The sequence below is a fragment of the Hyperolius riggenbachi genome, chromosome 5 (genome assembly GCF_040937935.1).
Source record: "Hyperolius riggenbachi isolate aHypRig1 chromosome 5, aHypRig1.pri, whole genome shotgun sequence".
NCBI lineage: Eukaryota > Metazoa > Chordata > Amphibia > Anura > Hyperoliidae > Hyperolius > Hyperolius riggenbachi.
Genome location: NC_090650.1, coordinates 40,771,809 through 40,786,186, shown reverse-complemented (window position 1 = coordinate 40,786,186; position 14,378 = coordinate 40,771,809). Strand labels below are relative to the sequence as shown.

The following is a 14,378-nucleotide window of genomic DNA, read 5'->3' as shown; positions in this document are numbered from 1 at the left end:
CTCATCACATTCATCAGAATCAATCAAAAGGCACACAGAGTAAAGGCAATCGTTCAGGACATCCGCGCTTTTTGCGATGTAAAAATCGCAAAAGGCTTTCCAATCCAAATCAAATTCCTCCACCAAGGCCTCGATTTCCCATGAGGCAAATGGCGGTTCGAACAACCCGATATCTAAATAATCTCCATATGGGTGGGGATCAGGAACGAGTACAGATTTTTTAACTGCTTTAATATAGTGTGCGATCCTACCTATAATAGGATCCACATATGCTTTTGTCACAGGCAATGACATCTGAAGCAAATCAAAGGTTCCCTCTGGCCTGGGAATTTTGGTTTGGCTGGTCATTCTGTAACGATTGTGGAATCGTATTCGCGGTCAGCGCACCAGATGTGCGCTGACGCGGCGGATTTCCTCCACAAGCGTATATTTGAGGACACCCAGGATAAACTTCAACTTCAGGCCTGCCTTGACTGCACAGACTGGAAGGCTCTGGAATCGCCTAACCTGGACGAGTGGGCAGACAATGTATCCTCGTACATTAGCTTCTGTGAGGACTCCTGTATCCCAACAAAAACCTTCAAACTGTATCCAAATGATAAACCGTGGTTCTCAAAAAGACTACGACAACTACGTCGTAGCAAAGAAGCCGCACATAAGTCCGGCAACCAGGTGGAATACAAGAAGGCAAGAAACGACCTAAACAGAGAACTGAGGTCCGCTAAGAGGGGCTACGCGGAAAAGCTGGAACAGAACCTCTCCTCAAACGACTCACGAGCCGTGTGGAAGGGACTGAAGGCTGCCACCAACTACAAGCCCCCCCCTCAGCACGCCACACCGAGCTCTGAGCTTGCCGAGAGTCTCAGTGACTTCTACTGCAGATTCGAGAGTCAGCCAGCACCTGCAGGACTCCCACAGCCACCTGCACAATCTGCCACGGTAGCCCTAGGCCCTTACTCACCCCCACCATCAGTGAGGGAGGAGGATGTACTGAAACACTTGCTAAGGCTAAATGCTAGGAAAGCCTCAGGTCCGGACGGTGTGTCGCCAGCCTGCCTGAAAACCTGTGCTCGCCAGCTCGCTCCCACCCTCTCTTCCATCTTCACGAGGTCCCTCCAGGAAGGCAAAGTTCCTGCGTGCTTTAAGAGGTCTGCCATTATCCCGGTCCCCAAAAAGCAGGGCATCCTCAACCTCAACAACTTCAGGCCCGTGGCACTTACATCCGTGATCATGAAAGCTTTTGAAAGCATGGTGCTACCTCTCCTTAAGCCCTCTACTGAGGGACTGCTGGACCCGCACCAGTTCGCGTACAGAGCGAACAGGTCCACAAATGACGCCATCAACATCTGCTTGGAGCACGTCTATGATCACCTGGATAGACCGGACTCCTACGCCAGGATCCTCCTACTGGACTTCAGCTCAGCATTCAATACTATCAGCCCTAAAATACTTCAGGACAATCTCGCTGCGCTAGGAGTCCACCCCACCCTACGCCTGTGGATCACGGACTTCCTCACCAACAGGTCCCAGGTCGTTAGGTTAGGCACCATCTCCTCACAACCTAGGATCACCAACACAGGGGCCCCACAAGGCTGTGTCCTGTCGCCGTTCCTGTTCTCTCTGTATACGAACAATTGCAAATCCACTTCGGACTCGGTAAAAGTAATCAAATTTGCCGATGACACGACCATTGTGGGTCTCATCACCAAAAACGATGAGAAGGCGTACCGCCACCAGGTCGAAAGCATATGCAGCTGGTGCAGAGAGAACGGTTTGGTCCTAAACACAGCAAAAACGGTGGAGATGATTGTTGATTTCAGGCGGAGCGCTTCTACCCCGCCTCCAATCCACATGGATGGCATGGAAGTGGAAAGAGTCCCCAGTGTCCGCCTACTGGGCACAACTATCTCCAATGACCTGAGGTGGAACACCAACACGACCTCAACACAGAGGAAAGCCCAACAGAGACTTTTCTTTCTCCGCCAACTGAAAAAGTTCGGTATGGCCCAAAAACTGCTGACAAATTTCTACTCAGCCACGATCGAATCCGTCCTATGCTCTTCCATCCTGGTCTGGTACACCAGCTCCTCCGCCAGCGACAAGCTCAAACTGCAGAGGGTCATCAAATCTGCAGAGAGGATCATCGGAAGATCCCTTCCCACTCTGGACCTCCTCTACCACTCCAGGCTGAACACCAGAGCATTAAAGATCGCCAACGACCCCTCACACCCAGGCTACCGCTTCTTTAATCAGCTCCCCTCGAGCCGGAAGCTCCGGTTCCGATCCATCTACACCAGGACCTCAAGACATAAGAACAGTTTCTTTCCCTCTGCTGTCAACCTCCTGAACTCTCGCCATGGAAATGCCTATCCCCACCCCAAAATACCAAGACGCACTGAGGCACTTTGCACATAGCTCAAGCGTACTTTTTTTGGTTGTTTTTTTTATTGTATTGTAACTTATGCCATTGTCTCCCTCTGCATACATGTTCTTTAATGCTCTGTTTTTCTGTATAATGTTCTGTTACTACTGCATGTCCTCTATCTGTAACTACTGTGTACCGTGTATCAGTACCCTGTAAGTGCCAAGCCCAATTCCGGGCACGACCCAGTCGTGCTTGGCGAAATAAAAGTTTCTGATTCTGATTCTGATATGTGCTATGCACCCGCAGAGGGCAATTCCCTCCGGCAGATGGCGCTGTGGAGTGCAGGCGAACACAGTCGCTGCACAGCCACAGATGCCAGACGGGAATTGTACAGATCCAGGACAAGGTACGATCAGGCAGGGCTGGATAGCCCACAAGAAACAGAGCAAAGGGACAGAACCAATGTGTGTCCACCAAACTAGTCGCCACCCAGCGACGGTGAACACACAACGGCGGAAACGAAGTGGGAATGCAATCGCAAGAATGGCGATTGCCGACAGAGACACAAGACTGAGCAAAACAGGGCACGAGGGTAGCAAAGGCACAGCAAATAATACAATAAGGAGATACGGAAAATAACAAACGCTAGCTAACCGCGAACACCGCACTCATTCGCAACAGTGCACGCGGTTATGCGCGGTCTCCACGTGATAAGCACAATAGAGACAAGCACGCCTAACTAACCATTAACAGACAAACATGAAACAGAGGACGCGAGTGCTTGCTTAACGGTTACCTCACCGAGCCTCCAGCAAGCGTAGCAGACAAGACAGACACACGAAAACAGGGACAAGCGAGAGATAGGATCCACAGCACTAGCGAAAAGTGGCTAGCGCGATCCAGGTACAGAGTAGCAGAACAGAAGGATCCCCAGCGCTAGCGAAAAGTGGCTAGCGCGATCCCAGAAGACAGAACAGAAGGATCCCCAGCGCTAGCGAAAAGTAGCTAGCGCGATCCCAGGAGACAGAACAGAAGGATCCCCAGCGCTAGCGAAAAGTGGCTAGCGCGATCCCAGGAGACAGAACAGAAGAGATAACTGGTAGCAACCGCTGCACCAGCTATACTCCAAGAACAGAGATCAGAACCATTTCCTGTCGACCGCCGTTGGGACAGGACAATGGCAACAGAACAAACAAACAGATAATACAACCTGACTGGGCTAGAAGGGGAGCCTAAAGCAACCCCCAGGAATTAACTATACTAGATAGCAATGGCTGACACTCCAGCAGTGTCCATCAGGAACAGACCATGGAAGGGAAATGACCAGCAAAGCCTTCTGGGAAACATAAAGCTCTTATAGTGCCAGTCATCAAAGAAGGCAGGTAGGGGATTTGCATAACGAATGTATGCAAATTCCCCAGCAAGAGAACAGACCAGAAACTTGCAATGGAAAGACAGGTCTCTGTTCCAGAGATCTGCAGCCCACAGACTAGAGGAATGGACAAACAGCTGTCTGCCTGTGCAGCCAGCTGAGCGGATCATCACAATTACTAATTATAAAATGTGAATATGAAGGAAAATGAACCAGGATAGGAAGGACCAGTGTGGTTTGAATTATAAAACAACATATTTTTCTTATTAAATCTTAATGAGATGCGTAACTAGGGGTGTGATGGGGGCGTGATCAGGGGTGTGGCTTAAGTGTCCCTCTTTCTCATCTCATAAAGTTGGGAGGCATGGTTACCGGGGCTGATCGCGGCTGAACGGCAGACCGCAGGAGGACGGCGTGGGACTCACACGTGTTTATGGGGCGGGAGGAAGCCCCGGCTAAGTATCAATTCTTTCATTTACTTTGTCTTTAGTTTACTTTAAACCTAAAATTAGAGCATTGGACTTCAGGAAAGTTCTATCTGGGATTAGTCCTGCAGGTACAAGTACTTATCTCACATGTTCATTTTTACTTCAGGTTTGTTGAAAGAGCGCTCATAAAAGTGTAACGAATGGTGTCAACACGCAGAGAGAATCTGATTATTGGTGAACTGCAGATTCACCAGTAATGCAGATATACATCAGATTATGAATGATCTGCAAAATCACTAATAATCCAGGTATGTCTAACCTCTGGACACCTGAGTGATGTGAGTGTTTGGTGTAACAGTACTACTCCTGAGCATAGACCACCAGGGACCCCGGTGGCCTGAGTGACTTGAGGAATACTCCCCTGACTGTGGGGAATATTCCTGTAGCCTGAGGACTCCCTAGAAGAAAGACCCAGGCTTGGTTGCAGGAAGCCCTGCTGCTAATATAAACAGGCTTGCCCTAACTAGGTGTGAGGGCCTATTCTCTATGCCCTGGAACCGGGCTAAGGTATAACATAGAAATGACACAGTATCCTAGTCTTGAGTGTGAGGTCCGTAGTCACAACACCCCGGAACTGGTCTAAAGCATAACATAGAACTGACACAGTATCCTAGTCTTGGGTGTGAGGTCCGTAGTCACAACACCCTGGAACTGGTCTAAAGCATAACATAGAACTGACACAGTATCCTAGTCTTGGGTGTGAGGTCCTTAGTCACAACACCCTGGAACTGGTCTAAAGCATAACATAGAACTGACACAGTATCCAAGTCTTAGGTGTGAGGTCCGTAGTCACAACACCCTGGAACTGGTCTAAAGCATAACATAGAACTGACAATACAAGTAATCTGGCTCAGTGTGAATTCCCAGGTCCTTCCTGGTTCAAACACACTGTTGGATCTGACTGAGGTCTGTGTGCTTACACATAAAGCATTTGCAATGGCAGACAACCAGCAACTGGCAAGCAAGCTGTATATATAGCTGCTGGAGTCTGCCGCCCCGCCCGAGCCACTCATGAGTCCAGCAGGAATCAGCTGATCCTCCTGATCAGCTGACACTTCCTCTGCTGGTATAAAGGTCCTGACATCTGGGCCGCGCGCGCGTAGCTCTCCATGTCGTCCATATGAACCAACAGACCCAGCCACACCAACCGCACGCCGCTGCGTACAAACTGCCGCGTTGGACGCGGAAACAGCCGCCTCGCCGTCAGTACCAGCAGCGGCTTTTCCGCGTTCCCTCGTGGTGCCAGGCGCACGTCTCCGCATGCCAGCTGCTGTGCTGGACGCAGACTCAGCCGTCCTGCCGTTAGCACACGCGGCGGCTTTTCCGCGTTTCCTCACAAAAAGGTTATAAATGTCTTGCCAGGGTTTTTGTCTCTAACTCACCCCACCCCCGAATGCCCCTAATTCCGGCTTATAGCCCCCCCTTGGCTACACACATTTGATCTGCAATCGCTGAGGCAAGCGTCACATTTGAGCAAATCCACAGCATTTTGCCGCAGACAAAAAACGAACGTGGAATCGCATATAATGATAATCTATTATGCTGCTGAGTTTTCCGGAGGCATATGTCACTCCACATAGCATTAAAAAATACGTTTGAGCGTACGTTCTGCGCTAATACTCTGCACGGCCTGGTGGGGTACATTTTAGATGGCGTACACCAACCAGGGGCCCATCATTCCAGCACTCTAACAGATCTTTTCAAGTTAAATCTTTACGACTCCCACAATCTATAGCTTTGATCGATTCCGGCAAGAAAACGACCAAAACTACAATTTGACAGCTATGTTGCGGCATCAACCTCCAGCAGATTCGATTACAATGTATGAGAACCTTCAGATTCTTTTTCAGTAGTTTTAAAACCAATTGTTTCCCACAATTGCAGATTGCAGTCAATTCTGTATATGCATGGTGAGCATTAAACAAATGACTAGCTAAAATAAAAATTCTAGAAAAATAAAAAATTGGTGTCAACCAGTAGGATGGAAGACTTTCGTGCAGCAAGTTGAGGAACAAAATGTAATCCGATGCTATATTAAAAGTATAGTATAGTATAGTTTTGAATTAAAAATGGTTCCTAATAATACAAGTCCATAACGGCTTCCAACTTTTTAAGATGAGAAAGAGGGACACTTAAGCCACACCCCTTATCACTCCCCTTCGCACCCTTAGGGTCTGTTTCCACTACACGCAGATTGGATGCAGAAAAACTGACTCCAATGAATGCCTATGGGAAAATCTGCATCAGAAAAATTGCGTTTAGTCATGCATACAAGATTTCATAAGAAAAGTATGCTGTTTTATAATTAAAACCACACTGGTCCTGTCTATCCTGGTTCATTTTCCTTCATAAAAACATTTTAAATTTAGTAATATATAAATTTAAAGAGAAACTCCGATCAAGAATTGAACTTTATCTTTATCCCAATCAGTAGTCAATACCCCCTTTTACATGAGAAATCTATTCCTTTTCACAAACTGAAACCCCTTCCAGAAGAAACTCTGAGGACCTTGGTACTCCTGGCAGTTTTCCTATCTGGAAACCTTGCTGCATTGTGGGAAATAGCTGTTTACAACTGCCAAAGAACCATGCAGCAATGCAGCAGCTACATCACGTGCCAGCAGTACAAATGTCACCATGTAATAAATGTCAGAATGTAAATCAGGGATTTAAAAAGATTTTACAATGGGCAAACACTGACTAAATCATTTATACATAATTATTGTAAAAATGAAGCACTTTTTTATTACATTATTTTCACTGGAGTTCCTCTTTAAAGGATGGGGATAAAGTTTAGAATAAATCAAACACATTTTTAGTAGAGAAATATACATATTTACACAGAAAGAGGGACAAGTCCTTAAAGAGGAATAAATGAGGAGGAAATAGGGACAGAGGGACATGACTTCCAAAGAGGGACAGTTGTGAGCTATGCTCCCACAGTTTGTTCAGATATGTAAAGCAATACTGTCGAGTTATAAACACCACTCAACAAAATGATCATGATTTATTGTTTTTTATGATCCTTCCTGCTCATCTGGGGATTAAAACAGGCTAAAAATCATCCGGCACAGCAAACCACCCTAGCGATAGAATGAAGGAAAAGGCAGGCAGGACGCGCAGCAGAAATGACGCAGGGAGTTTGGTCCTCTGCGCCTCCTGTAGCCAGGGAGTCCTGTGAGTCTTGTCGCCATGGGAACGCGCAGCAGCATGTGTTGACAACCAGCTGCACTCCCGGGAAAGAAGAGCGAGGTTTCCCCGACATGCCGGCTGCTCAGGAGCTGGCGGCGATGCCACTGCTGGGCGTCCACCGGTCGGGTAATGGCAAGAAGAGCCCCGGGAGGCCGGTGGTGCGGCTGGTGGTGACCGACACGGAACTGGGAGAGCAGTACGAGGTGACCGACCTGTCCGGCTGTGTTGGGGGCTCTGCGCATGCGCGGCTCTTGCCTGAGCGGACTGCGCGGGGAAACGGGGTGGGGGTGGGCTGAAGAAAGCACCTGTGGTTCTAACACAGCTACAGGACTGGGGTAGAGATGGTTTAGCTGAAAAGGGACCCTAGGCAAGTTAGTAGCCTTGGCACCCTAACATAGCTCACAACTGTCCCTCTTTATAACCCCTGTCCCTCTTTTTTCCTCATTTGTCCCTCTTTCACGACTGATGTACAGACCTGTGTAAATATATGTTTTATTCTACTGAAAAAAATGTGTATTATTGACTCTAAACTTTATTCCCATCCTTTAAATTGATATCTTTCTTATTTTCAAATGTTAATATGAAGGAAAATGAACCAGGATAGAAAGGACCAGTGCGGTTTGAATTATAAAACAACATTTTTTTCTTTTGAAATCTTTATGGTATGCAAGACTAGGGGTGTGCTGAAGGCGTGATTAGGGGTTTGGCAGGGGCGTGGCTTAAGTCTCCCTCTTTCTCATCTCAAAAAGTTTGGAGGCATGCCTCTAATAGTCCTTTATGGTTTATGGATCAGCAGGGTCCATAAACTTGATCACTCCCAGAGTGCACCTCAAAACCTTTGGAGCCAGAGCTTTCTGTCATGCTGCCCCTACCCTTTGGAATTCCCTACCACACCCAGTATAGAAAGCCCCATCCCTGGAGCTATTCAAATCCAGAGAGAAAAGCCACCTGTTTAGCAGGAACGGATCTAGACCAAGTTGCGCCTGGGGCAAGGTCAGGTTTCGGTGCCTAAACTGCCATTCCCCATCCAAATTTTGCCGCCTTTTTAAGAATTCAACAAACTGCGCCTGGGGCAAGATACCCGCTTGCCCCCCCCCCCCCCCCCCCTAGATCCGTCCCTGCTGTTTAGCCTGGCATTTCCGGACTTATTGAGTTCTTCCTCTGTACCACAATTTACCAATCAACCAATTACTGGCTTGAGCCATGCCTATGTGCTTTGAGTCCTATGGGAGAAAAAGCACTTTACAAATGTTATTGGTTGTTGTTTTGGTAAGCATAGGTGGAGAGGTTTTAGATAAGTTGGCATGTGGGCCTCTTCACACCCACTAGGCCCCAGGAACCACTGTTGCCAACCGTGAGTAAATTTACAATCAAAATGAGCTGCCTGTGAATTCCGTAAGGAATTCGGCAGTGTCCGTAAGAACAGGAGGTGTAGCAGCGCAGGAAGGAGGAGCGTCGCGCACAGTGGTGAGGAAGGGGAGAATTCTCCCCCCCCCCCTCCCTCACCTGGGGCTCACTCTTCCTCGCTCTCCCCTCCAGAATTAAGCGGCGTGGCAAAGGGCGGCAGGGGAACACTTCTTCCTATTCCAGGCGCGAGAGGGAGCGCTGTGTGCCGATGATCAGGTCTACTCAGTGACATCACTGACTAGACCAGACCAGTGGCAAGCAGAGCTCCTTCCCGTGCCTGGAATTGGAAGGTGTAAGTAGTACCTCAGCTGCCCGCTTCCACACCACTCAATTCTGGAGAGGGGAGCCCCAGTTGAGGAGGAGGGGGAAGTCCCCCCTTCCCCTCTGCTGTGTGTGTGCCTGCTGCTCCCCCTTCCAGGCTACCTAAACTTGGGACACCTATAGACCTGGCTACCTATACTGGGGGCACCTATAGACCTGGCTACCTATATGGGGGGCACCTATAGACCTGGCTATCTATACTGGGGACACCTATAGACCTGGCTATTTATACCAGGGACACCTATAGACCTGGCTACTTATACTGGGGACACCTATAGACCTGGTTAGCTATACAGATTATCTGTATTTTGGGGGAACCACTGCTGCTACATTAAGTGTTTTTTGGGGAACAGCTGCCAGAATATGTGTATGTTTGGGGAACCGCTGCCAGATTGTGTATGTTGGGGGAACCACTGCTACCAGATGACGCTTAATTTGGGGAACCGATGCAAGATTATGTGTATGTTGGGGGAACCACTGCTGCCCGATTATGTCTATTTTGGGGGAACCACTGCCATATTATATGTATTTTGGAGGAACCTCTGCCAGATTACATGTATTTTTGGTGAATTGCTGTCAGTTTACATGTATTTTGGTGGCAAACACTAAGGCAGAGCTCAAACTTCCCTGGCAGACCTTTTACACCATTGCTAAGGTCATGTATATTTGGCCCCACCCATGCCCACTCCCATGTTCTGTTGCTTGACCATGCCCATTTTCCGGTGCACAGGTTTTTTCAGTAAAAAATATCCTTTGTCAGTAAATTTTTAAATCATTGTCAGTAGAAAATAATGTGAAAGGTTGGCAACACTGCCAGGCACCTGCGTGGGGTGCCTTGTGAAAGAGTAACATATCCACACCAATACAATACCAGTGGATTATTGGACTCTATACACATTAAGAAAGTGGATCTCCCAAAACATGAAGCAAAGGACAGCCCCACTGAACATGTAAACTTCATCTTTAATCTTTATTGATATCACAGGGAAAAATCAAATTTGATTGGAAAAAAACACTTAAAATATCCATATATAAATATACGTAGTCCCCGTATAGCATACTATAATAATAATAATAATTCATGCACCTATACAATAATGTTATTTTACTACAGTAGAGTCCCGGTTATCTGGAAATCAGCCAACCCAGCAGTGTCAACCAACCAGCCCAAATTATCAGCAGTACTCACACTGGTGAAGGCCAACTTCTGTTTGTGGTCTCTGCTAAACCTGAACTGTGGGTGAAAACAGAGTTTCACTTACCTGGGGCTTCTGCCAGCCCCCTGCAGCCGCCCTGTGCTTGTGTCGTCACAGAACGATCCTCCCATCGCCCGCCACGGCTACGTTTAGTTATCTCCCACTTGCAAGTCGTTGGCCACTGCGCCTGCACGGCCATCCTCGTTTGCACTTCTGTGCAAAAATCTCTACTGCACCTGCGCAGGACGCTCCCGGCAACAGTAGTGCGAACAAGGATGCGCATGGCCAGGACCGCGTAAGCGCAGTGGCCATCGACTGGCGGACTCAAAACTGAGCTGCAATGGGGGACCACAGGATCATTGAGTACCGGCGCCGGCACAGGACGGCTGCAGGGGGCTGGCAGAGGACCCAGGTTAGTGAAACTGTTTTTTTTTTTATCCACAGTTCAGGTTACGTCCCACGTTACAGCAGCCTGTAACGCAGCCCAACAAACAGCAATGAAAAATCAATGGCGTGTATATCAAATAGCGCTGCAATATTCGTATGCCAATGTTAGGTCTATGAGAACCTGCAAAGTCTCTCAACTTAGAGTCAAACAGTTCCAATTAGTAGGCTCTGTGTATGCGCTCTTCTGCGGGATATAGCAAGTCCCTTTTGTAAAGTTCGTGTATGTAGAAAGCGCTCCACTTCAAATAAATAGATGAAAGAAGGTAACTTGTCCCCTTTAGGACCGCACTCACCCGTTAAGGTGGACCACTGTCAGACTGGTCAATAAGGCTCAGGGGATATTCCTCCTTGGCATCCGGGACGTCCTCGATGCGTAATCAGTCGGTTGTCCGTGTAGGGATAATCCTATGTGGGTAGATGACTCCTGTAGTCTAGATGCTCCTCATAGAGGGTATATATCTCCAATGTACCTCACAGAGGGAATAAATAGACCATAGCGTAACCCCGTAAAAGTTAACAAACTTTATTCTTTAAAATGTACTCACAAGCTTAGGTTTGGTACAGGCGTTTAGAGTAAGTAACGGGCTCTCCCCCGTGCCTCCCGGGTACCCCCTGAGCCTTATTGACCAGTCTGACAGTGGTCCACCTTAACGGGTGAGTGCGGTCCTAAAGGGGACAAGTTACCTTCTTTCATCTATTTATTTGAAGTGGAGCGCTTTCTACATACACGAATGAAAAATCAATGGGCTGTTCACAGTGCCCACGTTGCGTTTGAGTATAACGCTGTACGTTAAATGAAAGTGCAGCGTGCTGAGCGTTATACTCGTATTTCGCTGCGTTAGACTGTTTGCACATGCTCAGTAATTTTTTTTTTCTTTTTTTAAATGTGACGCATGCGCCGTTTTCGTTCGATCTGTATGCGTCAAAAAGTACGCATCACGTATGCATCAAGAGACGCATAACGCAGTTCAATGTAACGTCCAACTTTAAAGCTAACATGCGTTACGTTAGGGGCACGTTATGCGACCTTAACGTCGCATCAAACGCAACGTCCAAGTGTGAAAGGGCCCTTAAAGTAAACCTGAGATGTCACTTAAAGTGTATTTATACTTACCTGGGGATTCCTCCAGCTCCATGAGGTGTGGGGGCTCCCTTGCCGTCCTTTCCGGCCACTCAGTAATCTTGTAATTCCACCTGGTAATTCAGCTGGCGGCGCTCTTCTGCGCCGCAGTACCGTGCACACCCCCTGTGCGTCATCACGTCGGTTGCCATAAGCGTCCTGCGCATGCGCGACTTCAGCTGAAGTTACCGGATTACCGGAGCCATCAGCGGGACCACGGAAGGGACTAAGAAGATGCTGGGTGACCTTACGGGCTACGGGGGCTGGTGGAAGCCCCAGGTTAGTGCAGGTTTCCTTTTTTGGGCACTGCTCGGGGTCCCTTTATTACAGAGTTCATGTTATAGTTATAGAGTGGGGTATAGCACTGTATTAGCTGGGCCTATTTTTAACATTGAGTATCAAGCAACTAGAAAGCACTCTCATCTGTCATCAGCCGATCCCTGTCGGTGTCAGATAACTGAGATTCTACTATATATATTTTCCCCTTCTTTTTGTAGGCAGTTCCCTTTCAGCCCATGGATATGACCCGAGTATTGAAACTGTTTGAAGATCCGTTTTCTGTAAGTAGTATGAATTACTTTATAACATGTTCTCTTTTTAGCTACTAGAAATCAACCACCAATTGATCAACTGGGACTTTTTACCAATGCTGAGCACAAATCCACTTTGGATAAATAACTTCCAGGGCCGAGGCAGAGGCGAGAGAGGCTCCAGCCTCAGGGCGCAGTGTAGGAGGGGGCGCACAACTCACTCTATCATTCCCCTATTGTGTCAGAAATAAGAAAAGGGGATACATAGCAGTCACTGCAAGCCAGGTAACTAGAGATTAAAGTGTACCAGAGCTCACTAAAACAAAAAGATGTATACATACCTGGGGCTTCCTTTAGCCCCATCCGATTGGATTGGTCCCACGCCGCCGCCCTCCGATGTCTGCAGCGCCGGTACCCGGTCCCCGCACTTCCGTCAGTCGGAGCCAGTCTGACATAAGATAAGTGCATCCTCTACCTATCTCTCCAGCAGCTGCTGAAGAGATACGCAAACAGCGTATCCAATCGGATGGGGCTGGAGGAAGCTCCAGGTATGTACAGTGAGATGCGAAAGTTTGGGCAGCCTTGTTAATCGTCATGATTTTCCCATATAAATCGTTGGTTGTTACCAGGCACGTGCAGAGGGGGGTGCTCTGGGTGCCCAGGCACCCCCCCCCTTTTAAAATCAGCAAAAAAAGGCCCCTCAGATCGCGCAAAATAAGCCCCGCCCCCTACCGCAATAAGCCCCGCCCACCCGCGAGAAGCTCCGCCTCCGCCTGGGGCACTTTCAGGTGAAGAGGCCTGGATAGGAATCCTAGTGTGGCATACTGACCTCACCCCCCACCTAGGACCCATACTGACCTCTACCTCCCCAAGCACCCATAGTGACTTCTCCCTCCCCAGCACCCACAGTGACCTCTCCCTCCACCTAGCACCCACAGTGACCTCTCCCTCCACCTAGCACCCACAGTGACCTCTCCCTCCACCTAGCACCCACAGTGACCTCTCCCTCCACCAGCACCCACAGTGACCTCTCCCTCCCACAGTGACCTCTCCCTCCCACAGTGACCTCTCCATCCACCTAGCACCCACAGTGACCTCTCCCTCCACCTAGCACCCACAGTGACCTCTCCCTCCACCTAGCACCCACAGTGACCTCTCCCTCCCACAGTGACCTCTCCATCCACCTAGCACCCACAGTGACATCTCCTTCCCCAGCACCCACAGTGACCTCTCCCTCCACCTAGCACCCACAGTGACCTCTCCCTCCACCTAGCACCCACAGTGACCTCTCCCTCCACCTAGCACCCACAGTGACCTCTCCCTCCACCTAGCACCCACAGTGACCTCTCCCTGCACCTAGCACCCACAGTGACCTCTCCCTCCACCAGCACCCACAGTGACCTCTCCCTCCCACAGTGACCTCTCCCTCCACCTAGCACCCACAGTGACATCTCCTTCCCCAGCACCCACAGTGACCTCTCCCTCCACCTAGCACCCACAGTGACCTCTCCCTCCACCAGCACCCACAGTGACCTCTCCCTCCACCAGCACCCACAGTGACCTCTCCCTCCCACAGTGACCTCTCCCTTCACCTACCACCCACAATCACCTCTCCTTCCCCAAATCTAGCAGTGATCCTGCCTACCCCAGCACCCACACTGACCTATCCTTCCCCCAGCACCCACAGTGATCTTTCCCTCCCCCAGTGGCTACCCACCTGTCCCCTGCAGCACTTACAGGGACCTCCCATCCCAAAAGCAGCGCCCACCAGGGGCGTAGCAATAGGGGGTGCAGAGGTAGCGACCGCATCGGGGCCCTTGGGCTTGAGGGGCCCCGAAGGGCCCTCCCTCAACTACAGTATTAGCTCTGTATTGGTCCTGTGCTCATAGTAATCACTTCTATAGATACTTTGAATAGTGGTAATCATTAACAAGCTGTTC

General features: G+C 49.0%; 1 protein-coding gene across 2 annotated transcripts in view; it reads left to right on the top strand.

The window, feature by feature from the left end:
• The first annotated feature begins 7,399 nt into the window (after positions 1-7,399).
• Positions 7,400-14,378, top strand: part of CFAP69 (cilia and flagella associated protein 69) — a 78,161-nt gene continuing 71,182 nt past the window's right edge. The window contains exons 1-2 of one of the 2 annotated variants that reach the window (XM_068235528.1): positions 7,400-7,620; positions 12,406-12,468. In XM_068235528.1, the coding sequence (XP_068091629.1) occupies positions 7,489-7,620; positions 12,406-12,468 (195 nt within the window). In that variant the 5' untranslated portion in view covers positions 7,400-7,488. The remainder of the gene's footprint in view (positions 7,621-12,405; positions 12,469-14,378) is intronic. The other variant, XM_068235529.1, reaches the window with a different exon arrangement.